The sequence below is a fragment of the Brachyhypopomus gauderio genome, unplaced genomic scaffold (assembly GCF_052324685.1).
Source record: "Brachyhypopomus gauderio isolate BG-103 unplaced genomic scaffold, BGAUD_0.2 sc68, whole genome shotgun sequence".
NCBI lineage: Eukaryota > Metazoa > Chordata > Actinopteri > Gymnotiformes > Hypopomidae > Brachyhypopomus > Brachyhypopomus gauderio.
Genome location: NW_027506889.1, coordinates 298460 through 324993, shown reverse-complemented (window position 1 = coordinate 324993; position 26534 = coordinate 298460). Strand labels below are relative to the sequence as shown.

General features: G+C 43.2%; 1 protein-coding gene across 1 annotated transcript in view; it reads left to right on the top strand.

Moving 5' to 3' along the window:
• The window catches only part of LOC143490939 (uncharacterized), a 40716-nt gene that overhangs the window by 3869 nt on the left and 10313 nt on the right, over positions 1 to 26534 (top strand). The window contains exons 3-30 of the mRNA XM_076989525.1: positions 911 to 20009; positions 20108 to 20262; positions 20373 to 20494; positions 20797 to 20858; positions 20948 to 21048; positions 21138 to 21210; positions 21308 to 21462; positions 21573 to 21694; positions 21997 to 22058; positions 22148 to 22248; positions 22338 to 22410; positions 22508 to 22662; positions 22773 to 22894; positions 23197 to 23258; positions 23348 to 23448; positions 23538 to 23610; positions 23708 to 23862; positions 23973 to 24094; positions 24397 to 24458; positions 24548 to 24648; positions 24738 to 24810; positions 24908 to 25062; positions 25173 to 25294; positions 25597 to 25658; positions 25748 to 25848; positions 25938 to 26010; positions 26108 to 26262; positions 26373 to 26494. Coding sequence (XP_076845640.1) covers positions 911 to 20009; positions 20108 to 20262; positions 20373 to 20494; positions 20797 to 20858; positions 20948 to 21048; positions 21138 to 21210; positions 21308 to 21462; positions 21573 to 21694; positions 21997 to 22058; positions 22148 to 22248; positions 22338 to 22410; positions 22508 to 22662; positions 22773 to 22894; positions 23197 to 23258; positions 23348 to 23448; positions 23538 to 23610; positions 23708 to 23862; positions 23973 to 24094; positions 24397 to 24458; positions 24548 to 24648; positions 24738 to 24810; positions 24908 to 25062; positions 25173 to 25294; positions 25597 to 25658; positions 25748 to 25848; positions 25938 to 26010; positions 26108 to 26262; positions 26373 to 26494 — 21941 coding nt within the window. The remainder of the gene's footprint in view (positions 1 to 910; positions 20010 to 20107; positions 20263 to 20372; positions 20495 to 20796; positions 20859 to 20947; positions 21049 to 21137; positions 21211 to 21307; positions 21463 to 21572; positions 21695 to 21996; positions 22059 to 22147; positions 22249 to 22337; positions 22411 to 22507; positions 22663 to 22772; positions 22895 to 23196; positions 23259 to 23347; positions 23449 to 23537; positions 23611 to 23707; positions 23863 to 23972; positions 24095 to 24396; positions 24459 to 24547; positions 24649 to 24737; positions 24811 to 24907; positions 25063 to 25172; positions 25295 to 25596; positions 25659 to 25747; positions 25849 to 25937; positions 26011 to 26107; positions 26263 to 26372; positions 26495 to 26534) is intronic.

Below are 26534 nucleotides of genomic sequence, written 5' to 3'. Positions count from 1 at the left end.
AACTTCTGTAAATATAAGAAGTTTATTAACTTTCCTAAGCAAATAAACTGTCATGCTGTGCCCCTGACTCCTCCCTTGGTTGGTGTTCATGTGTACGTTCATCCATGTTAACGTGTCCTCATACATCCATGTGTTTCTTGGTGTGTCTGTGTGTTTATCTGTGTTATTCATATCATCTGTCTCTTGTCTCATTCTTGTTCTTTATTACACGTGTGTCTATCATCCATGTTTTTATGTGTGCGAATTGTCTACATTTTTTGTCAGTGGTTGTCTGACTTCAATCATGTATGTGCGCCTTATTTACAATCGGTAATAAAATTACATGTGGAAAGGATGCTCTCTGCTTGTCATCCTGTTCCCATGTCAATGTAATATTTTTGATATGAATGAATTTCATTGCCATGGCCCTTATTGGACATATACAGGGTTGCCAACTCTCACGCATTGAGCGCAAGACACGCATTTGACTGTCTTCACACGCTCAGACGCCACACTTCCGATTTCTCACGCTGAAACAAAAAATCTAGATTATTTACCTCTGATCCATATCTATGATTCAGTGAGTTACTAGTTCGCTCTGGCGCCAACCACTGGTGATCGATCGATCGCGATATAATACTTAATTTGTGGTGTCCATTTTACACTCCTCCAGTAACAATTTACATTGCCCCTCCCTCAACAATTTACGTTCCCCACCCCCCCCCCACCCCGTCAACAATTTACGTTCGACACACACAACCCCCGTCAACAATTTACATTCATCTCACTCCAAGTGATCTTGAAAAGTTGGCAACCCTGCATATACATTGCTATAAGCAACCAAATGCAACATCAGAGATTAAATAAAATTGCACTATTCCTGAAAATAAACACATTTAATTAAAATACATGATATTCTTTCTTGTAACAGTGTGTCTATGGTGGGTACTTAATGGAATTTCAAAATCAACGGCAACAACTTTGGCCCCTACAAATGCAGTGATCACTTCAACGATTTCATCTGAGACAACGACTGGATCATCAACAACTCCAACAGCTACATCCAAAGCATCCACACCACAGACATCAACAACAACTGCATCAACAACTTCCAAATCAGACATTTTAACACTAGACACAACAACTACAACTTCATCTGACACAACTTCATCCACACCAACAACCACTCCAACAACTTTGCAAAGCACCAGTACATCCACACCACAGGAGACGTCAACATTGTCCACTTCAACTACATCTTCAAGTGAAACAACCTCGTCATCCACACCAACAAGCACTCCAACAACAACTTCATCACTGGCAACTTCAACCTCAGCTGCCACATCAACAACCTCTCCTACTACTCTGAGCACCGCCAGTACATCCACACCACAAACAACTTCAACACAGGCCCCATCAAGTACAACTTCACCTGAGACAACATCTGCCACACCAACAACCACTGCAACAACTTTGATCACCACCAGTACATCCACTCCACCAACAACTTCAACACTGGCTCCTTCAACTTCAGCTGCCACATCCACAACCTCTCCAACAACCTTGAGCATTGCCAGTACAACCACACCACAAACAACTTCAACACAGGCCACTTCATCTTCAACTTCAGCTGCTACATCAACAACCTCTCCAACAACTTTGAGCATTGCCAGTACAACCACACCACAAACTTCAACACTGGCCCCATCAACTACAACTTCACCTGAGACAACATCTGCCACACCAACAACCACTGCAACAACTTTGATCATCACCAGTACATCCACTCCACCAACAACTTCAACACTGGCAACTTCAACTTCAGCTGCCACATCAACAACCTCTCCTACTACTCTGAGCACTACCAGTACATCCACTCCACCAACAACTTCAACACTGGCAACTTCAACTTCAGCTGCCACATCAACAACCTCTCAAACAACTTTGAGCATTGCCAGTACAACCACACCACAAACAACTTCAACACAGGCCCCTTCAGCTACAACTTCAGCTGAGACAACATCTGCCACACCAACAACCACTACAACAACTTTGAGCACCAGCAGTACATCCACTCTACAAACAACTTCAACATTGGCCACTTCAACTTCAACTTCAGCTGCCACATCAACAACCTCTCTTACTACTCTGAGCACCACCAGTACATCCACTCCACCAACAACTTCAACACTGGCAACTTCAACTTCAGCTGCCACATCAACAACCTCTCCAACAACCTTGAGCATTGCCAGTACAACCACACCACAAACAACTTCAACACAAGCCCCTTCAACTGCAACTTCATCTGAAACAACATCTGCCACACCAACAACCACTGCAACAACTTTGAGCACCACCAGTACATCCACACCACAAACAACTTCAACACAGGCCCCATCAACTACAACTTCACCTGAGACAACATCTGCCACACCAACAACCACTGCAACAACTTTGATCACCACCAGTACATCCACTCCACCAACAACTTCAACACTGGCCACTTCAACTTCAGCTGCCACATCAACAACTTCTCCAACAACCTTGAGCATTGCCAGTACAACCACACCACAAACAACTTCAACACAGGCCACTTCATCTTCAACTTCAGCTGCCACATCAACAACCTCTCCTACTACTCTGACCACCACCAGTACAACCACACCACAAACAACTTCAACACAGGCCCCATCAACTACAACTTCACGTGATACAACATCTGCCACATCAACAACCTCTCCTACTACTCTGAGCACCACCAGTACATCCACTCCACCAACAACTTCAACACTGGCAACTTCAACTTCAGCTGCCACATCAACAACCTCTCCAACAACTTTGAGCATTGCCAGTACAACCACTCCACCAACAACTTCAACACTGGCCACTTCAACTTCAGCTGCCACATCAACAACCTCTCCAACAACTTTGAGCATTGCCAGTACAACCACACCACAAACAACTTCAACAAAGGACACTTCAACTTCAGCTGCCACATCAACAACCTCTCCTACTACTCTGACCACCACCAGTACAACCACACCACAAACAACTTCAACAGAGGCCCCTTCAACTACAACTTCAGCTGAGACAACATCTGCCACACCAACAACCACTGCAACAACTTTGATCACCACCACTACATCCACTCCACAAACAACTTCAACACTGGCCCCTTCAACTTCAGCTGCCACATCCACAACCTCTCCAACAACCTTGAGCATTGCCAGTACAACCACACCACAAACAACTTCAACACAGGCCACTTCATCTTCAACTTCAGCTGCTACATCAACAACCTCTCCAACAACTTTGAGCATTGCCAGTACAACCACACCACAAACAACTTCAACACAGGCCACTTCAACTTCAACTTCAGCTGCCACATCAACAACCTCTCCTACTACTCTGACCACCACCAGTACAACCACACAACAAACAACTTCAACACAGGCCCCATCAACTACAACTTCACGTGATACAACATCTGCCACATCAACAACCTCTCCTACTACTCTGAGCACCGCCAGTACATTCACACCACAAACAACTTCAACACAGGCCCCATCAAGTACAACTTCACCTGAGACAACATCTGCCACACCAACAACCACTGCAACAACTTTGATCACCACCAGTACATCCACTCCACCAACAACTTCAACACTGGCTCCTTCAACTTCAGCTGCCACATCCACAACCTCTCCAACAACCTTGAGCATTGCCAGTACAACCACACCACAAACAACTTCAACACAGGCCACTTCATCTTCAACTTCAGCTGCTACATCAACAACCTCTCCAACAACTTTGAGCATTGCCAGTACAACCACACCACAAACTTCAACACTGGCCCCATCAACTACAACTTCACCTGAGACAACATCTGCCACACCAACAACCACTGCAACAACTTTGATCATCACCAGTACATCCACTCCACCAACAACTTCAACACTGGCAACTTCAACTTCAGCTGCCACATCAACAACCTCTCCTACTACTCTGAGCACTACCAGTACATCCACTCCACCAACAACTTCAACACTGGCAACTTCAACTTCAGCTGCCACATCAACAACCTCTCAAACAACTTTGAGCATTGCCAGTACAACCACACCACAAACAACTTCAACACAGGCCCCTTCAGCTACAACTTCAGCTGAGACAACATCTGCCACACCAACAACCACTACAACAACTTTGAGCACCAGCAGTACATCCACTCTACAAACAACTTCAACATTGGCCACTTCAACTTCAACTTCAGCTGCCACATCAACAACCTCTCTTACTACTCTGAGCACCACCAGTACATCCACTCCACCAACAACTTCAACACTGGCAACTTCAACTTCAGCTGCCACATCAACAACCTCTCCAACAACCTTGAGCATTGCCAGTACAACCACACCACAAACAACTTCAACACAAGCCCCTTCAACTGCAACTTCATCTGAAACAACATCTGCCACACCAACAACCACTGCAACAACTTTGAGCACCACCAGTACATCCACACCACAAACAACTTCAACACAGGCCCCATCAACTACAACTTCACCTGAGACAACATCTGCCACACCAACAACCACTGCAACAACTTTGATCACCACCAGTACATCCACTCCACCAACAACTTCAACACTGGCCACTTCAACTTCAGCTGCCACATCAACAACTTCTCCAACAACCTTGAGCATTGCCAGTACAACCACACCACAAACAACTTCAACACAGGCCACTTCATCTTCAACTTCAGCTGCCACATCAACAACCTCTCCAACAACTTTGAGCATTGCCAGTACAACCACACCACAAACAACTTCAACACAGGCCACTTCAACTTCAACTTCAGCTGCCACATCAACAACCTCTCCTACTACTCTGACCACCACCAGTACAACCACACCACAAACAACTTCAACACAGGCCCCATCAACTACAACTTCACGTGATACAACATCTGCCACATCAACAACCTCTCCTACTACTCTGAGCACCACCAGTACATCCACTCCACCAACAACTTCAACACTGGCCACTTCAACTTCAGCTGCCACATCAACAACCTCTCCAACAACTTTGAGCATTGCCAGTACAACCACACCACAAACAACTTCAACAAAGGACACTTCAACTTCAGCTGCCACATCAACAACCTCTCCTACTACTCTGACCACCACCAGTACAACCACACCACAAACAACTTCAACAGAGGCCCCTTCAACTACAACTTCAGCTGAGACAACATCTGCCACACCAACAACCACTGCAACAACTTTGATCACCACCACTACATCCACTCCACAAACAACTTCAACACTGGCCCCTTCAACTTCAGCTGCCACATCCACAACCTCTCCAACAACCTTGAGCATTGCCAGTACAACCACACCACAAACAACTTCAACACAGGCCACTTCATCTTCAACTTCAGCTGCTACATCAACAACCTCTCCAACAACTTTGAGCATTGCCAGTACAACCACACCACAAACAACTTCAACACAGGCCACTTCAACTTCAACTTCAGCTGCCACATCAACAACCTCTCCTACTACTCTGACCACCACCAGTACAACCACACAACAAACAACTTCAACACAGGCCCCATCAACTACAACTTCACGTGATACAACATCTGCCACATCAACAACCTCTCCTACTACTCTGAGCACCGCCAGTACATCCACACCACAAACAACTTCAACACAGGCCCCATCAAGTACAACTTCACCTGAGACAACATCTGCCACACCAACAACCACTGCAACAACTTTGATCACCACCAGTACATCCACTCCACCAACAACTTCAACACTGGCTCCTTCAACTTCAGCTGCCACATCCACAACCTCTCCAACAACCTTGAGCATTGCCAGTACAACCACACCACAAACAACTTCAACACAGGCCACTTCATCTTCAACTTCAGCTGCTACATCAACAACCTCTCCAACAACTTTGAGCATTGCCAGTACAACCACACCACAAACTTCAACACTGGCCCCATCAACTACAACTTCACCTGAGACAACATCTGCCACACCAACAACCACTGCAACAACTTTGATCATCACCAGTACATCCACTCCACCAACAACTTCAACACTGGCAACTTCAACTTCAGCTGCCACATCAACAACCTCTCCTACTACTCTGAGCACTACCAGTACATCCACTCCACCAACAACTTCAACACTGGCAACTTCAACTTCAGCTGCCACATCAACAACCTCTCAAACAACTTTGAGCATTGCCAGTACAACCACACCACAAACAACTTCAACACAGGCCCCTTCAGCTACAACTTCAGCTGAGACAACATCTGCCACACCAACAACCACTACAACAACTTTGAGCACCAGCAGTACATCCACTCTACAAACAACTTCAACATTGGCCACTTCAACTTCAACTTCAGCTGCCACATCAACAACCTCTCTTACTACTCTGAGCACCACCAGTACATCCACTCCACCAACAACTTCAACACTGGCAACTTCAACTTCAGCTGCCACATCAACAACCTCTCCAACAACCTTGAGCATTGCCAGTACAACCACACCACAAACAACTTCAACACAAGCCCCTTCAACTGCAACTTCATCTGAAACAACATCTGCCACACCAACAACCACTGCAACAACTTTGAGCACCACCAGTACATCCACACCACAAACAACTTCAACACAGGCCCCATCAACTACAACTTCACCTGAGACAACATCTGCCACACCAACAACCACTGCAACAACTTTGATCACCACCAGTACATCCACTCCACCAACAACTTCAACACTGGCCACTTCAACTTCAGCTGCCACATCAACAACCTCTCCAACAACCTTGAGCATTGCCAGTACAACCACACCACAAACAACTTCAACACAGGCCACTTCATCTTCAACTTCAGCTGCCACATCAACAACCTCTCCAACAACTTTGAGCATTGCCAGTACAACCACACCACAAACAACTTCAACACAGGCCACTTCAACTTCAACTTCAGCTGCCACATCAACAACCTCTCCTACTACTCTGACCACCACCAGTACAACCACACCACAAACAACTTCAACACAGGCCCCATCAACTACAACTTTACGTGATACAACATCTGCCACATCAACAACCTCTCCTACTACTCTGAGCACCACCAGTACATCCACTCCAGCAACAACTTCAACACTGGCAACTTCAACTTCAGCTGCCACATCAACAACCTCTCCAACAACTTTGAGCATTGCCAGTACAACCACTCCACCAACAACTTCAACACTGGCCACTTCAACTTCAGCTGCCACATCAACAACCTCTCCAACAACTTTGAGCATTGCCAGTACAACCACACCACAAACAACTTCAACAAAGGACACTTCAACTTCAGCTGCCACATCAACAACCTCTCCTACTACTCTGACCACCACCAGTACAACCACACCACAAACAACTTCAACAGAGGCCCCTTCAACTACAACTTCAGCTGAGACAACATCTGCCACACCAACAACCACTGCAACAACTTTGATCACCACCACTACATCCACTCCACAAACAACTTCAACACTGGCCCCTTCAACTTCAGCTGCCACATCCACAACCTCTCCAACAACCTTGAGCATTGCCAGTACAACCACACCACAAACAACTTCAACACAGGCCACTTCATCTTCAACTTCAGCTGCTACATCAACAACCTCTCCAACAACTTTGAGCATTGCCAGTACAACCACACCACAAACAACTTCAACACAGGCCACTTCAACTTCAACTTCAGCTGCCACATCAACAACCTCTCCTACTACTCTGACCACCACCAGTACAACCACACCACAAACAACTTCAACACAGGCCCCATCAACTACAACTTCACGTGATACAACATCTGCCACATCAACAACCTCTCCTACTACTCTGAGCACCACCAGTACATCCACTCCACCAACAACTTCAACACTGGCCACTTCAACTTCAGCTGCCACATCAACAACCTCTCCAACAACTTTGAGCATTGCCAGTACAACCACACCACAAACAACTTCAACAAAGGACACTTCAACTTCAGCTGCCACATCAACAACCTCTCCTACTACTCTGACCACCACCAGTACAACCACACCACAAACAACTTCAACAGAGGCCCCTTCAACTACAACTTCAGCTGAGACAACATCTGCCACACCAACAACCACTGCAACAACTTTGATCACCACCACTACATCCACTCCACAAACAACTTCAACACTGGCCCCTTCAACTTCAGCTGCCACATCCACAACCTCTCCAACAACCTTGAGCATTGCCAGTACAACCACACCACAAACAACTTCAACACAGGCCACTTCATCTTCAACTTCAGCTGCTACATCAACAACCTCTCCAACAACTTTGAGCATTGCCAGTACAACCACACCACAAACAACTTCAACACAGGCCACTTCAACTTCAACTTCAGCTGCCACATCAACAACCTCTCCTACTACTCTGACCACCACCAGTACAACCACACCACAAACAACTTCAACACAGGCCCCATCAACTACAACTTCACGTGATACAACATCTGCCACATCAACAACCTCTCCTACTACTCTGAGCACCACCAGTACATCCACTCCACCAACAACTTCAACACTGGCAACTTCAACTTCAGCTGCCACATCAACAACCTCTCCAACAACTCTGAGCATTGCCAGTACAACCACTCCACCAACAACTTCAACACTGGCCACTTCAACTTCAGCTGCCACATCAACAACCTCTCCAACAACTTTGAGCATTGCCAGTACAACCACACCACAAACAACTTCAACAAAGGACACTTCAACTTCAGCTGCCACATCAACAACCTCTCCTACTACTCTGACCACCACCAGTACAACCACACCACAAACAACTTCAACACAGGCCCCTTCAACTACAACTTCAGCTGAGACAACATCTGCCACACCAACAACCACTGCAACAACTTTGATCACCACCACTACATCCACTCCACAAACAACTTCAACACTGGCCCCTTCAACTTCAGCTGCCACATCCACAACCTCTCCAACAACCTTGAGCATTGCCAGTACAACCACACCACAAACAACTTCAACACAGGCCACTTCAACTTCAACTTCAGCTGCCACATCAACAACCACTCCTACTACTCTGACCACCACCAGTACAACCACACCACAAACAACTTCAACACAGGCCCCATCAACTACAACTTCACGTGATACAACATCTGCCACATCAACAACCTCTCCTACTACTCTGAGCACCACCAGTACATCCACTCCACCAACAACTTCAACACTGGCAACTTCAACTTCAGCTGCCACATCAACAACCTCTCCAACAACTTTGAGCATTGCCAGTACAACCACTCCACCAACAACTTCAACACTGGCCACTTCAACTTCAGCTGCCACATCAACAACCTCTCCAACGACTTTGAGCATTGCCAGTACAACCACACCACAAACAACTTCAACAAAGGACACTTCAACTTCAGCTGCCACATCAACAACCTCTCCTACTACTCTGACCACCACCAGTACAACCACACCACAAACAACTTCAACACAGGCCCCATCAACTACAACTTCACCTGAGACAACATCTGCCACACCAACAACCTCTCCTACTACTCTGAGCACCACCAGTACATCAACTCCAGCAACAACTTCATCACTAGCCACTTCAACTTCAGCTGCCACATCAACAACCTCTCCTACTACTCTGACCACCACCAGTACAACCACACCACAAACAACTTCAACACAGGCCCCATCAACTACAACTTCACCTGAGACAACATCTGCCACACCAACAACCACTGCAACAACTTTGATCATCACCAGTACATCCACTCCACCAACAACTTCATCACTAGCCACTTCAACTTCAGCTGCCACATCAACAACCTCTCCTACTACTCTGAGCACTACCAGTACATCCACTCCACCAACAACTTCAACACTGGCAACTTCAACTTCAGCTGCCACATCAACAACCTCTCCAACAACCTTGAGCATTGCCAGTACAACCACACCACAAACAACTTCAACACAAGCCCCTTCAACTGCAACTTCATCTGAAACAACATCTGCCACACCAACAACCACTGCAACAACTTTGAGCACCACCAGTACATCCACACCACAAACAACTTCAACACAGGCCCCATCAACTACAACTTCACCTGAGACAACATCTGCCACACCAACAACCACTGCAACAACTTTGATCACCACCAGTACATCCACTCCACCAACAACTTCAACACTGGCCACTTCAACTTCAGCTGCCACATCAACAACCTCTCCTACTACTCTGAGCACTACCAGTACATCCACTCCACCAACAACTTCAACACTGGCAACTTCAACTTCAGCTGCCACATCAACAACCTCTCAAACAACTTTGAGCACCACCAGTACAACCACACCACAAACAACTTCAACACAGGCCCCTTCAGCTACAACTTCAGCTGAGACAACATCTGCCACACCAACAACCACTACAACAACTTTGAGCACCAGCAGTACATCCACTCTACAAACAACTTCAACATTGGCCACTTCAACTTCAACTTCAGCTGCCACAACAACAACCTCTCTTACTACTCTGAGCACCAACAGTACATCCACTCCACCAACAACTTCAACACTGGCAACTTCAACTTCAGCTGCCACATCAACAACCTCTCCAACAACCTTGAGCATTGCCAGTACAACCACACCACAAACAACTTCAACACAAGCCCCTTCAACTGCAACTTCATCTGAAACAACATCTGCCACACCAACAACCACTGCAACAACTTTGAGCACCACCAGTACAACCACACCACAAACAACTTCAACACAGGCCCCTTCAACTACAACTTCAGCTGAGACAACATCTGCCACACCAACAACCTCTCCAACAACCTTGAGCATTGCCAGTACAACCACACCACAAACAACTTCAACACAGGCCCCATCAACTACAACTTCACCTGAGACAACATCTGCCACACCAACAACCACTGCAACAACTTTGATCACCACCAGTACATCCACTCCACCAACAACTTCAACACTGGCCACTTCAACTTCAGCTGCCACATCAACAACCTCTCCAACTACCTTGAGCATTGCCAGTACAACCACACCACAAACAACCTCAACACAGGCCACTTCATCTTCAACTTCAACTGCTACATCAACAACCTCACCAACAACTTTGAGCATTGCCAGTACATCCACACCACAAACAACTTCATCACTAGCCACTTCAACTTCAGCTGCCACATCAACAACCTCTCCAACAACTTTGAGCATTGCCAGTACAACCATACCACAAACAACTTCAACACAGGCCCCTTCAACCACAACTTCAGCTGCTACATCAACAACCTCTCCAACAACCTTGAGCATTGCCAGTACAACCACACCACAAACAACTTCAACACAGGCCCCATCAACTACAACTTCACCTGAGACAACATCTGCCACACCAACAACCACTGCAACAACTTTGATCATCACCAGTACATCCACTCCACCAACAACTTCAACACAGGCCCCATCAACTACAACTTCACCTGAGACAACATCTGCCACACCAACAACCACTGCAACAACTTTGAGCTCCACCAGTACATCCACTCCACCAACAACTTCAACACTGGCCACTTCAACTTCAGGTGCCACATCAACAACCTCTCCAACAACCTTGAGCATTGCCAGTACAACTACACCACAAACAACTTCAACACAGGCCACTTCAACTTCAGCTGCTACATCAACAACCTCACCAACAACTTTGAGCATTGCCAGTACATCCACATCACAAACAACTTCATCACTAGCCACTTCAACTTCAGCTGCCACATCAACAACCTCTCCAACAACTTTGAGCATTGCCAGTACAACCACACCACAAACAACTTCAACACAGTCCACTTCATCTTCAACTTCACCTGCCACATCAACAACCTCTCCAACAACTTTGAGCATTGCCAGTACATCCACACCACAAACAACTTCAACAAAGGACACTTCAACTTCAGCTGCCACATCAACAACCTCTCCTACTACTCTGACCACCACCAGTACAACCACACCACAAACAACTTCAACACAGGCCCCATCAACTACAACTTCACCTGAGACAACATCTGCCACACCAACAACCACTGCAACAACTTTGATCATCACCAGTACATCCACTCCACCAACAACATCAACACTGGCAACTTCAACTTCAGCTGTCACATCAACAACCTCTCCTAATACTCTGAGCACCACCAGTACATCCACTCTACCAACAGCTTCAACACTGGCAACTTCAACTTCAGCTGCCACACCAACAACCATTGCAACAACTTTGAGCACCACCAGTACATCCACTGCACAAACAACTTCAACACTGGCCACTTCAACTTCAGCTGCCACATCAACAAACTCTCCAACAACTTTGAGCACTGCCAGTACATCCACTCCACCAACAACTTCAACACTGGCCACTTCAACTTCAACATCTGCTGCCACATCAACAACCTCTCCAACAACTTTGAGCATTGCCAGTACATCCACACCACAAACAACTTCAACACTGGCCACATCAACTTCAGCTGCCACATCAACAACCTCTCCTACTACTCTGAGCACTGCCAGTACATCCACACCACAAACGACTTCAACACAAGCCCCTTCAACTCCAACTTCAGCTGCCACATCAACAAACTCTCCAACAACTTTGAGCACTGCCAGTACATCCACTCCACAAACAACTTCAACACTGGCCACTTCAAATTCAGCTGCCACATCAACAACCTCTCCAACAACCTTGAGCGTTGCCAGTACAACCACACCACAAACAACTTCAACACAAGCCCCTTCAACTGCAACTTCATCTGAGACAACATCTGCCACACCAACAACCACTGCAACAACTTTGAGCACCACCAGTACATCCACACCACAAACAACTTCAACACAGGCCCCATCAACTACAACTTCACCTGAGACAACATCTGCCACACCAACAACCACTGCAACAACTTTGATCACCACCAGTACATCCGCTCCACCAACAACTTCAACACTGGCCACTTCAACTTCAGCTGCCACATCAACAACCTCTCCAACAGCCTTGAGCATTGCCAGTACAACCACACCACAAACAACTTCAACACAGGCCCCATCAACTACAACTTCACCTGAGACAACATCTGCCACACCAACAACCACTTCAACAACCTTGAGCATTGCCAGTACATCCACACCACAAACTTCATCACTAGCCACTACAACTTCAGCTGCCACATCAACAACCTCTCCAACAACCTTGAGCATTGCCAGTACAACCACACCACAAACAACTTCAACACAGGCCCCATCAACTACAACTTCACCTGAGACAACATCTGCCACACCAACAACCACTGCAACAACTTTGAGCTCCACCAGTACATCCACTCCACCAACAACTTCAACACTGGCCACTTCAACTTCAGGTGCCACATCAACAACCTCTCCAACAACCTTGAGCATTGCCAGTACAACTACACCACAAACAACTTCAACACAGGCCACTTCAACTTCAGCTGCTACATCAACAACCTCACCAACAACTTTGAGCATTGCCAGTACATCCACACCACAAACAACTTCATCACTAGCCACTTCAACTTCAGCTGCCACATCAACAACCTCTCCAACAACTTTGAGCATTGCCAGTACAACCACACCACAAACAACTTCAACACAGTCCACTTCATCTTCAACTTCACCTGCCACATCAACAACCTCTCCAACAACTTTGAGCATTGCCAGTACATCCACACCACAAACAACTTCAACAAAGGACACTTCAACTTCAGCTGCCACATCAACAACCTCTCCTACTACTCTGACCACCACCAGTACAACCACACCACAAACAACTTCAACACAGGCCCCATCAACTACAACTTCACCTGAGACAACATCTGCCACACCAACAACCACTGCAACAACTTTGATCATCACCAGTACATCCACTCCACCAACAACATCAACACTGGCAACTTCAACTTCAGCTGTCACATCAACAACCTCTCCTAATACTCTGAGCACCACCAGTACATCCACTCTACCAACAGCTTCAACACTGGCAACTTCAACTTCAGCTGCCACACCAACAACCATTGCAACAACTTTGAGCACCACCAGTACATCCACTGCACAAACAACTTCAACACTGGCCACTTCAACTTCAGCTGCCACATCAACAAACTCTCCAACAACTTTGAGCACTGCCAGTACATCCACTCCACCAACAACTTCAACACTGGCCACTTCAACTTCAACATCTGCTGCCACATCAACAACCTCTCCAACAACTTTGAGCATTGCCAGTACATCCACACCACAAACAACTTCAACACTGGCCACATCAACTTCAGCTGCCACATCAACAACCTCTCCTACTACTCTGAGCACTGCCAGTACATCCACACCACAAACGACTTCAACACAAGCCCCTTCAACTCCAACTTCAGCTGCCACATCAACAAACTCTCCAACAACTTTGAGCACTGCCAGTACATCCACACCACAAACAACTTCAACACTGGCTACTTCAAATTCAGCTGCCACATCAACAACCTCTCCAACAACCTTGAGCGTTGCCAGTACAACCACACCACAAACAACTTCAACACAAGCCCCTTCAACTGCAACTTCATCTGAGACAACATCTGCCACACCAACAACCACTGCAACAACTTTGAGCACCACCAGTACATCCACACCACAAACAACTTCAACACAGGCCCCATCAACTACAACTTCACCTGAGACAACATCTGCCACACCAACAACCACTGCAACAACTTTGATCACCACCAGTACATCCGCTCCACCAACAACTTCAACACTGGCCACTTCAACTTCAGCTGCCACATCAACAACCTCTCCAACAGCCTTGAGCATTGCCAGTACAACCACACCACAAACAACTTCAACACAGGCCCCATCAACTACAACTTCACCTGAGACAACATCTGCCACACCAACAACCACTTCAACAACCTTGAGCATTGCCAGTACATCCACACCACAAACTTCATCACTAGCCACTACAACTTCAGCTGCCACATCAACAACCTCTCCAACAACCTTGAGCGTTGCCAGTACAACCACACCACAAACAACTTCAACACAAGCCCCTTCAACTGCAACTTCATCTGAGACAACATCTGCCACACCAACAACCACTGCAACAACTTTGAGCACCACCAGTACATCCACACCACAAACAACTTCAACACAGGCCCCATCAACTACAACTTCACCTGAGACAACATCTGCCACACCAACAACCACTGCAACAACTTTGATCACCACCAGTACATCCGCTCCACCAACAACTTCAACACTGGCCACTTCAACTTCAGCTGCCACATCAACGACCTCTCCAACAGCCTTGAGCATTGCCAGTACAACCACACCACAAACAACTTCAACACAGGCCCCATCAACTACAACTTCACCTGAGACAACATCTGCCACACCAACAACCACTTCAACAACCTTGAGCATTGCCAGTACATCCACACCACAAACTTCATCACTAGCCACTACAACTTCAGCTGCCACATCAACAACCTCTCCAACAACCTTGAGCATTGCCAGTACAACCACACCACAAACAACTTCAACACAGGCCCCATCAACTACAACTTCACCTGAGACAACATCTGCCACACCAACAACCACTGCAACAACTTTGAGCTCCACCAGTACATCCACTCCACCAACAACTTCAACACTGGCCACTTCAACTTCAGGTGCCACATCAACAACCTCTCCAACAACCTTGAGCATTGCCAGTACAACTACACCACAAACAACTTCAACACAGGCCACTTCAACTTCAGCTGCTACATCAACAACCTCACCAACAACTTTGAGCATTGCCAGTACATCCACACCACAAACAACTTCATCACTAGCCACTTCAACTTCAGCTGCCACATCAACAACCTCTCCAACAACTTTGAGCATTGCCAGTACAACCACACCACAAACAACTTCAACACAGTCCACTTCATCTTCAACTTCACCTGCCACATCAACAACCTCTCCAACAACTTTGAGCATTGCCAGTACATCCACACCACAAACAACTTCAACAAAGGACACTTCAACTTCAGCTGCCACATCAACAACCTCTCCTACTACTCTGACCACCACCAGTACAACCACACCACAAACAACTTCAACACAGGCCCCATCAACTACAACTTCACCTGAGACAACATCTGCCACACCAACAACCACTGCAACAACTTTGATCATCACCAGTACATCCACTCCACCAACAACATCAACACTGGCAACTTCAACTTCAGCTGTCACATCAACAACCTCTCCTACTACTCTGAGCACCACCAGTACATCCACTCTACCAACAGCTTCAACACTGGCAACTTCAACTTCAGCTGCCACACCAACAACCATTGCAACAACTTTGAGCACCACCAGTACATCCACTGCACAAACAACTTCAACACTGGCCACTTCAACTTCAGCTGCCACATCAACAAACTCTCCAACAACTTTGAGCACTGCCAGTACATCCACTCCACCAACAACTTCAACACTGGCCACTTCAACTTCAGCTGCCACATCAACAACCTCTCCAACAACTTTGAGCACTGCCAGTACATCCACACCACAAACGACTTCAACACAAGCCCCTTTAACTCCAACTTCAGCTGCCACATCAACAAACTCTCCAACAACTTTGAGCACTGCCAGTACATCCACACCACAAACAACTTCAACACTGGCCACTTCAACTTCAGCTGCCACATCAACAACCTCTCCAACAACCTTGAGCGTTGCCAGTACAACCACACCACAAACAACTTCAACACAAGCCCCTTCAACTGCAACTTCATCTGAGACAACATCTGCCACACCAACAACCACTGCAACAACTTTGAGCACCACCAGTACATCCACACCACAAACAACTTCAACACAGGCCCCATCAACTACAACTTCACCTGAGACAACATCTGCCACACCAACAACCACTGCAACAACTTTGATCACCACCAGTACATCCGCTCCACCAACAACTTCAACACTGGCCACTTCAACTTCAGCTGCCACATCAACAACCTCTCCAACAGCCTTGAGCATTGCCAGTACAACCACACCACAAACAACTTCAACACAGGCCCCATCAACTACAACTTCACCTGAGACAACATCTGCCACACCAACAACCACTTCAACAACCTTGAGCATTGCCAGTACATCCACACCACAAACTTCATCACTAGCCACTACAACTTCAGCTGCCACATCAACAACCTCTCCAACAACTTTGAGCATTGCCAGTTCAACCACATCACAAACAACTTCAACACAGGCCACTTCATCTTCAACTTCAGCTGCCACATCAACAACCTCTCCTACTACTCTGAGCACCACCAGTACATCCACACCACAAACAACTTCAACACAAGCCCTTTCAACTGCAACTTCACCTGAGACAACATCTGCCACACCAACAACCTCTCCAACAACTTTGAGCATTGCCAGGACAACCACACCACAGACAACTTCAACACAGGCCCCATCAACTACAACTTCAGCGGAGACAACATCTGCCACACCAACAACCACTGCAACAACTTTGAGCACCACCAGTACATCCACTCCACAAACAACTTCAACATTGGCCACGTCAACTTCAACTTCAGCTGCCACATCAACAACCTCTCCTACTACTCTGAGCACCACCAGTACAACCACACCACAAACAACTTCAACACAGGCCCAATCAACTACAACTTCACCTGAGACAACATCTGCCACACCAACAACCACTGCAACAACTTTGATCATCACCAGTACATCCACTCCACCAACAACATCAACACTGGCAACTTCAACTTCAGCTGTCACATCAGCAACCTCTCCTACTACTCTGAGCACCACCAGTACATCCACTCTACCAACAACTTCAACACTGGCAACTTCAACTTCAGCTGCCACACCAACAACCATTGCAACAACTTTGAGCACCACCAGTACATCCACCGCACAAACAACTTCAACACTGGCCACTTCAACTTCAACATCTGCTGCCACATTAACAACCTCTCCAACAACTTTGAGCATTGCCAGTACATCCACACCACAAACAACTTCAACACTGGCCACTTTAACTTCAGCTGCCACATCAACAAACTCTCCAACAACTTTGAGCACTGCCAGTACATCCACACCACAAATGACTACAACACTGGCCACTTCAATTTCAGCTTCCACATCAGCAACCTCTCCAACAACTTTGAGCACCACCAGTACATCCACACCACAAACGACTTCAACACTGGCCACTTCAACTTCAGCTCCCACATCAACAAACTCTCCAACAACTTTGAGCATGGCCAGTACATCCACACCACAAACGACTTCAACACAAGCCCCTTCAACTCCAATTTCAGCTGAGACAACATCTACTGCTACACCAACAACCAGTGCAACAACTTTGAGCACCACTAGTACATCCACTTCACAAACAACTTCAACACTGGCCACTTCAAATTCAGCTCCCACATCAACAACCTCTCCTCCTACTCTGAGCACTGCCAGTACATCCACACCACATATGACTTCAACACTGGCCACTTCAACTTCAACATCTGCTGCAACACCAATAACCACTGCAACAACTTTGATCACCACCAGTACCTCCCCTCCCCAAACAACTTCAACACTGGCCACTTCAACTTCAGCTGCCACATCAACAACCTCTCCTACTACACTAAGCACCACCAGTACATCCACACCACAAACGACTACAACACTGGCCACTTCAACTTCATCTGCCACATCAACATCTCCAACAACTTTGAGCACCACTAGTACATCCACTCCACAAACAACTACAACACAGGCCACTTCAACTTCAGCTGCCACATCAACAACCTCTCCAACAACTTTGAGCACCGCCAGTACATCCACACCACAAACAACTTCAACTGAAACCAACTCAGTCTCAACATTTACAACTGCTACAATCAGTTCATCCAAAACAGCAAACTTAACTACATCCACTATTTTCACATCACATTCCTCTACATTCCTCCCACAGAGAACCGATGCATTCAACCTGCAAACTCTTTCAACTCAATTCAATTCAACCACATACAAACCACAAATGGAAACTTCAGTATTAGCAAATGTTTCTACTACACAGAAAGTAAGCTTACCAACATTACAGATAACAGCAACCACTTCGGCGTCTTCACTTGCATCCACAACAGAGAAGACATCGTCAACGTCAGTGACTTCAATTGCATCCACAACTCAGCCAATTAATTTGGCCAATTCTACTGATTCTACTCCAAAGACTACATTATCAATATTGACCACTTCAAATGCAACAACTAAGTCCACAACTCAGACAACCACAAAAAGTACAGTATCAACTGCTTTGGAGTCAACATTGTTTACAAGCAATAAACCAGCATTAACAAATACTTTACCATTTATATTTACTTTCCAGTCACCAACATCAATGGTAATTCTAACAACTACAAATAAAAACAGTACAATGACAAGTATGTCTCTATTACCAACTCCTAAAACAACAGAAACAACAGAAGCATCCTTGGTTTTTACTAAATCATCTATTGCTCAGTCTCCTAACAAAACTATATCAACATCTGCAGTTTCATCTATTTCACCATCTAATGTTGGTGAAAAGACAACTACAGGATCCTTACCACAGTCAGCAAATACAACACAAACAATCGTAGCAGAGTCAGTTGGAACAACAATGAGGGCATTCGACAACAGCACAAGTGAAGGCCTAAGTACACCAGTAACCATCACATCTACTTCAGCTCCTACTACAAGGGAGGTCCAAGTTCAAATTTCAACAGCGATTTGGGCATCTGAAAATACTTCAGTACAACAAACAACATTCTCATATAAAAACCTTATGACGACTGGAACTGCTTACTCAATAATGTATGTTTAATTCATAATAGACAAAATTATTCAATAGAGATCTATTCATTTTGAATATTCCTTAAAGAAGTCCTAACCTTATGTTTTTCCCCTTTTAGACCTGGTTCAGCTGTGGTCAATGCCAGTCTTGTGTTCAAATCCTCCTCACCAGTTCCTACTGAAGGTTTGGTCCTCAATGCTACAAGACGTCTGCTCAGCTCTCGATTCACAAACATCACAGATTCTGTGAAAGTGCTAAATGTGACCTATGAGAGTAAGTTCCACGTACCTTTCAAGAATATTACTACAGCTATATTTTTAACATCATTACTTCATGAAGTCTTTAGGTCGATAACTGACAATGAAATTTTCCTCACTTTACAGAAATAACAGATACATCCTATGTAGTCAGCTTTACATTCAGCCTCACCAATATCAGCATTCCAGATAATGTAACTGTTGGAAACAACACATACAACCAGGTTCAGAATACCATCAACAAAGTGGTAAGGATATATAATTTTCACTCTAACCAAGAATATTCCTCTTGATAAGTATATTACATTGTGCATGATAAATGTTTTTGACAGGATTACAAATTCTAACATCAGACACACGTGGACTTATTTTTATGGAAATTAATTTCACCTTTGGAAAACTTGGGTTTAATATACTTTTACCAAGTACAATAAGTGGAAAATGATTTTAGTTTTACTTTGTAATCTGAATGGGATTTCAAAAACAATGTAAACATTGAGAAATGTCATTCATATATTCTTTAGAACTCACAGTCTGTATTTATCTTCAGCTAAACACACTTCTGAATGAACCTCTTGCACAACCAATTGAACCACAAAGCTCTGCCTTCATGTAAGTTTATTTTATCTTCAGACATTTCTTTTCATAATAATTAGAAATACAGCTTTTATAGTAAATATTTTGCTTTTTTGTTTTGATAGGAGTTCAGCAAATGTCATTAATGGTAACATGCAGTACTACTTCCAAGATGGAGATACCAAAATCCCACTCAGCTTCCTCAATGAACTCAATGCACTTAGTGGTATGTTATCGATCCTTATCTGGAGTAACAACTAATTTCTCATTCATACATACATTTTAATAATGGTACATAAATGTTAATGTTTGCAGCCTTATCTACAACAATTCCTCCAACATCTACAAGCAGTCTGGTGACGACCCCTGTAACAACTGCCTATAAAATGTACGTTTAATTTTTGGTATTTCTTTTTTGCAAATGACATGTTCATTTTGAATAATTCTTGAAGAAATCATCACATGGTGTTTTTTTTCCCCTTTAGACCTGGTTCAGCTGTGGTCAATGCCAGTCTTGTGTTCAAATCCTCCTCACCAGTTCCTACTGAAGGTTTGGTCCTCAATGCTACAAGACGTCTGCTCAGCTCTCGATTCACAAACATCACAGATTCTGTGAAAGTGCTAAATGTGACCTATGAGAGTAAGTTCCACGTACCTTTCAAGAATATTACTACAGCTATATTTTTAACATCATTACTTCATGAAGTCTTTAGGTCGATAACTGACAATGAAATTTTCCTCACTTTACAGAAATAACAGATACATCCTATGTAGTCAGCTTTACATTCAGCCTCACCAATATCAGCATTCCAGATAATGTAACTGTTGGAAACAACACATACAACCAGGTTCAGAATACCATCAACAAAGTGGTAAGGATATATAATTTTCACTCTAACCAAGAATATTCCTCTTGATAAGTATATTACATTGTGCATGATAAATGTTTTTGACAGGATTACAAATTCTAACATCAGACACACGTGGACTTATTTTTATGGAAATTAATTTCACCTTTGGAAAACTTGGGTTTAATATACTTTTACCAAGTACAATAAGTGGAAAATGATTTTAGTTTTACTTTGTAATCTGAATGGGATTTCAAAAACAATGTAAACATTGAGAAATGTCATTCATATATTCTTTAGAACTCACAGTCTGTATTTATCTTCAGCTAAACACACTTCTGAATGAACCTCTTGCACAACCAATTGAACCACAAAGCTCTGCCTTCATGTAAGTTTATTTTATCTTCAGACATTTCTTTTCATAATAATTAGAAATACAGCTTTTATAGTAAATATTTTGCTTTTTTGTTTTGATAGGAGTTCAGCAAATGTCATTAATGGTAACATGCAGTACTACTTCCAAGATGGAGATACCAAAATCCCACTCAGCTTCCTCAATGAACTCAATGCACTTAGTGGTATGTTATCGATCCTTATCTGGAGTAACAACTAATTTCTCATTCATACATACATTTTAATAATGGTACATAAATGTTAATGTTTGCAGCCTTATCTACAACAATTCCTCCAACATCTACAAGCAGTCTGGTGACGACCCCTGTAACAACTGCCTATAAAATGTACGTTTAATTTTTGGTATTTCTTTTTTGCAAATGACATGTTCATTTTGAATAATTCTTGAAGAAATCATCACATGGTGTTTTTTTTCCCCTTTAGACCTGGTTCAGCTGTGGTCAATGCCAGTCTTGTGTTCAAATCCTCCTCACCAGTTCCTACTGAAGGTTTGGTCCTCAATGCTACAAGACGTCTGCTCAGCTCTCGATTCACAAACATCACAGATTCTGTGAAAGTGCTAAATGTGACCTATGAGAGTAAGTTCCACGTACCTTTCAAGAATATTACTACAGCTATATTTTTAACATCATTACTTCATGAAGTCTTTAGGTCGATAACTGACAATGAAATTTTCCTCACTTTACAGAAATAACAGATACATCCTATGTAGTCAGCTTTACATTCAGCCTCACCAATATCAGCATTCCAGATAATGTAACTGTTGGAAACAACACATACAACCAGGTTCAGAATACCATCAACAAAGTGGTAAGGATATATAATTTTCACTCTAACCAAGAATATTCCTCTTGATAAGTATATTACATTGTGCATGATAAATGTTTTTGACAGGATTACAAATTCTAACATCAGACACACGTGGACTTATTTTTATGGAAATTAATTTCACCTTTGGAAAACTTGGGTTTAATATACTTTTACCAAGTACAATAAGTGGAAAATGATTTTAGTTTTACTTTGTAATCTGAATGGGATTTCAAAAACAATGTAAACATTGAGAAATGTCATTCATATATTCTTTAGAACTCACAGTCTGTATTTATCTTCAGCTAAACACACTTCTGAATGAACCTCTTGCACAACCAATTGAACCACAAAGCTCTGCCTTCATGTAAGTTTATTTTATCTTCAGACATTTCTTTTCATAATAATTAGAAATACAGCTTTTATAGTAAATATTTTGCTTTTTTGTTTTGATAGGAGTTCAGCAAATGTCATTAATGGTAACATGCAGTACTACTTCCAAGATGGAGATACCAAAATCCCACTCAGCTTCCTCAATGAACTCAATGCACTTAGTGGTATGTTATCGATCCTTATCTGGAGTAACAACTAATTTCTCATTCATACATACATTTTAATAATGGTACATAAATGTTAATGTTTGCAGCCTTATCTACAACAATTCCTCCAACATCTACAAGCAGTCTGGTGACGACCCCTGTAACAACTGCCTATAAAATGTACGTTTAATTTTTGGTATTTCTTTTTTGCAAATGACATGTTCATTTTGAATAATTCTTGAAGAAATCATCACATGGTGTTTTTTTTCCCGTTTAGACCTGGTTCAGCTGTGGTCAATGCCAGTCTTGTGTTCAAATCCTCCTCACCAGTTCCTACTGAAGGTTTGGTCCTCAATGCTACAAGACGTCTGCTCAGCTCTCGATTCACAAACATCACAGATTCTGTGAAAGTGCTAAATGTGACCTATGAGAGTAAGTTCCACGTACCTTTCAAGAATATTACTACAGCTATATTTTTAACATCATTACTTCATGAAGTCTTTAGGTCGATAACTGACAATGAAATTTTCCTCACTTTACAGAAATAACAGATACATCCTATGTAGTCAGCTTTACATTCAGCCTCACCAATATCAGCATTCCAGATAATGTAACTGTTGGAAACAACACATACAACCAGGTTCAGAATACCATCAACAAAGTGGTAAGGATATATAATTTTCACTCTAACCAAGAATATTCCTCTTGATAAGTATATTACATTGTGCATGATAAATGTTTTTGACAGGATTACAAATTCTAACATCAGACACACGTGGACTTATTTTTATGGAAATTAATTTCACCTTTGGAAAACTTGGGTTTAATATACTTTTACCAAGTACAATAAGTGGAAAATGATTTTAGTTTTACTTTGTAATCTGAATGGGATTTCAAAAACAATGTAAACATTAAGAAATGTCATTCATATATTCTTTAGAACTCACAGTCTGTATTTATCTTCAGCTAAACACACTTCTGAATGAACCTCTTGCACAACCAATTGAACCACAAAGCTCTGCCTTCATGTAAGTTTATTTTATCTTCAGACATTTCTTTTCATAATAATTAGAAATACAGCTTTTATAATAAATATTTTGCTTTTTTGTTTTGATAGGAGTTCAGCAAATGTCATTAATGGTAACATGCAGTACTACTTCCAAGATGGAGATACCAAAATCCCACTCAGCTTCCTCAATGAACTCAATGCACTTAGTGGTATGTTATCGATCCTTATCTGGAGTAACAACTAATTTCTCATTCATACATACATTTTAATAATGGTACATAAATGTTAATGTTTGCAGCCTTATCTACAACAATTCCTCCAACATCTACAAGCAGTCTGGTGACGACCCCTGTAACAACTGCCTATAAAATGTACGTTTAATTTTTGGTATTTCTTTTTTGCAAATGACATGTTCATTTTGAATAATTCTTGAAGAAATCATCACATGGTGTTTTTTTTCCCGTTTAGACCTGGTTCAGCTGTGGTCAATGCCAGTCTTGTGTTCAAATCCTCCTCACCAGTTCCTACTGAAGGTTTGGTCCTCAATGCTACAAGACGTCTGCTCAGCTCTCGATTCACAAACATCACAGATTCTGTGAAAGTGCTAAATGTGACCTATGAGAGTAAGTTCCACGTACCTTTCAAGAATATTACTACAGCTATATTTTTAACATCATTACTTCATGAAGTCTTTAGGTCGATAACTGACAATGAAATTTTCCTCACTTTACAGAAATAACAGATACATCCTATGTAGTCAGCTTTACATTCAGCCTCACCAATATCAGCATTCCAGATAATGTAACTGTTGGAAACAACACATACAACCAGGTTCAGAATACCATCAACAAAGTGGTAAGGATATATAATTTTCACTCTAACCAAGAATATTCCTCTTGATAAGTATATTACATTGTGCATGATAAATGTTTTTGACAGGATTACAAATTCTAACATCAGACACACGTGGACTTATTTTTATGGAAATTAATTTCACCTTTGGAAAACTTGGGTTTAATATACTTTTACCAAGTACAATAAGTGGAAAATGATTTTAGTTTTACTTTGTAATCTGAATGGGATTTCAAAAACAATGTAAACATTGAGAAATGTCATTCATATATTCTTTAGAACTCACAGTCTGTATTTATCTTCAGCTAAACACACTTCTGAATGAACCTCTTGCACAACCAATTGAACCACAAAGCTCTGCCTTCATGTAAGTTTATTTTATCTTCAGACATTTCTTTTCATAATAATTAGAAATACAGCTTTTATAGTAAATATTTTGCTTTTTTGTTTTGATAGGAGTTCAGCAAATGTCATTAATGGTAACATGCAGTACTACTTCCAAGATGGAGATACCAAAATCCCACTCAGCTTCCTCAATGAACTCAATGCACTTAGTGGTATGTTATCGATCCTTATCTGGAGTAACAACTAATTTCTCATTCATACATACATTTTAATAATGGTACATAAATGTTAATGTTTGCAGCCTTATCTACAACAATTCCTCCAACATCTACAAGCAGTCTGGTGACGACCCCTGTAACAACTGCCTATAAAATGTACGTTTAATTTTTGGTATTTCTTTTTTGCAAATGACATGTTCATTTTGAATAATTCTTGAAGAAATCATCACATGGTGTTTTTTTTCCCCTTTAGACCTGGTTCAGCTGTGGTCAATGCCAGTCTTGTGTTCAAATCCTCCTCACCAGTTCCTACTGAAGGTTTGGTCCTCAATGCTACAAGACGTCTGCTCAGCTCTCGATTCACAAACATCACAGATTCTGTGAAAGTGCTAAATGTGACCTATGAGAGTAAGTTCCACGTACCTTTCAAGAATATTACTACAGCTATATTTTTAACATCATTACTTCATGAAGTCTTTAGGTCGATAACTGACAATGAAATTTTCCTCACTTTACAGAAATAACAGATACATCCTATGTAGTCAGCTTTACATTCAGCCTCACCAATATCAGCATTCCAGATAATGTAACTGTTGGAAACAACACATACAACCAGGTTCAGAATACCATCAACAAAGTGGTAAGGATATATAATTTTCACTCTAACCAAGAATATTCCT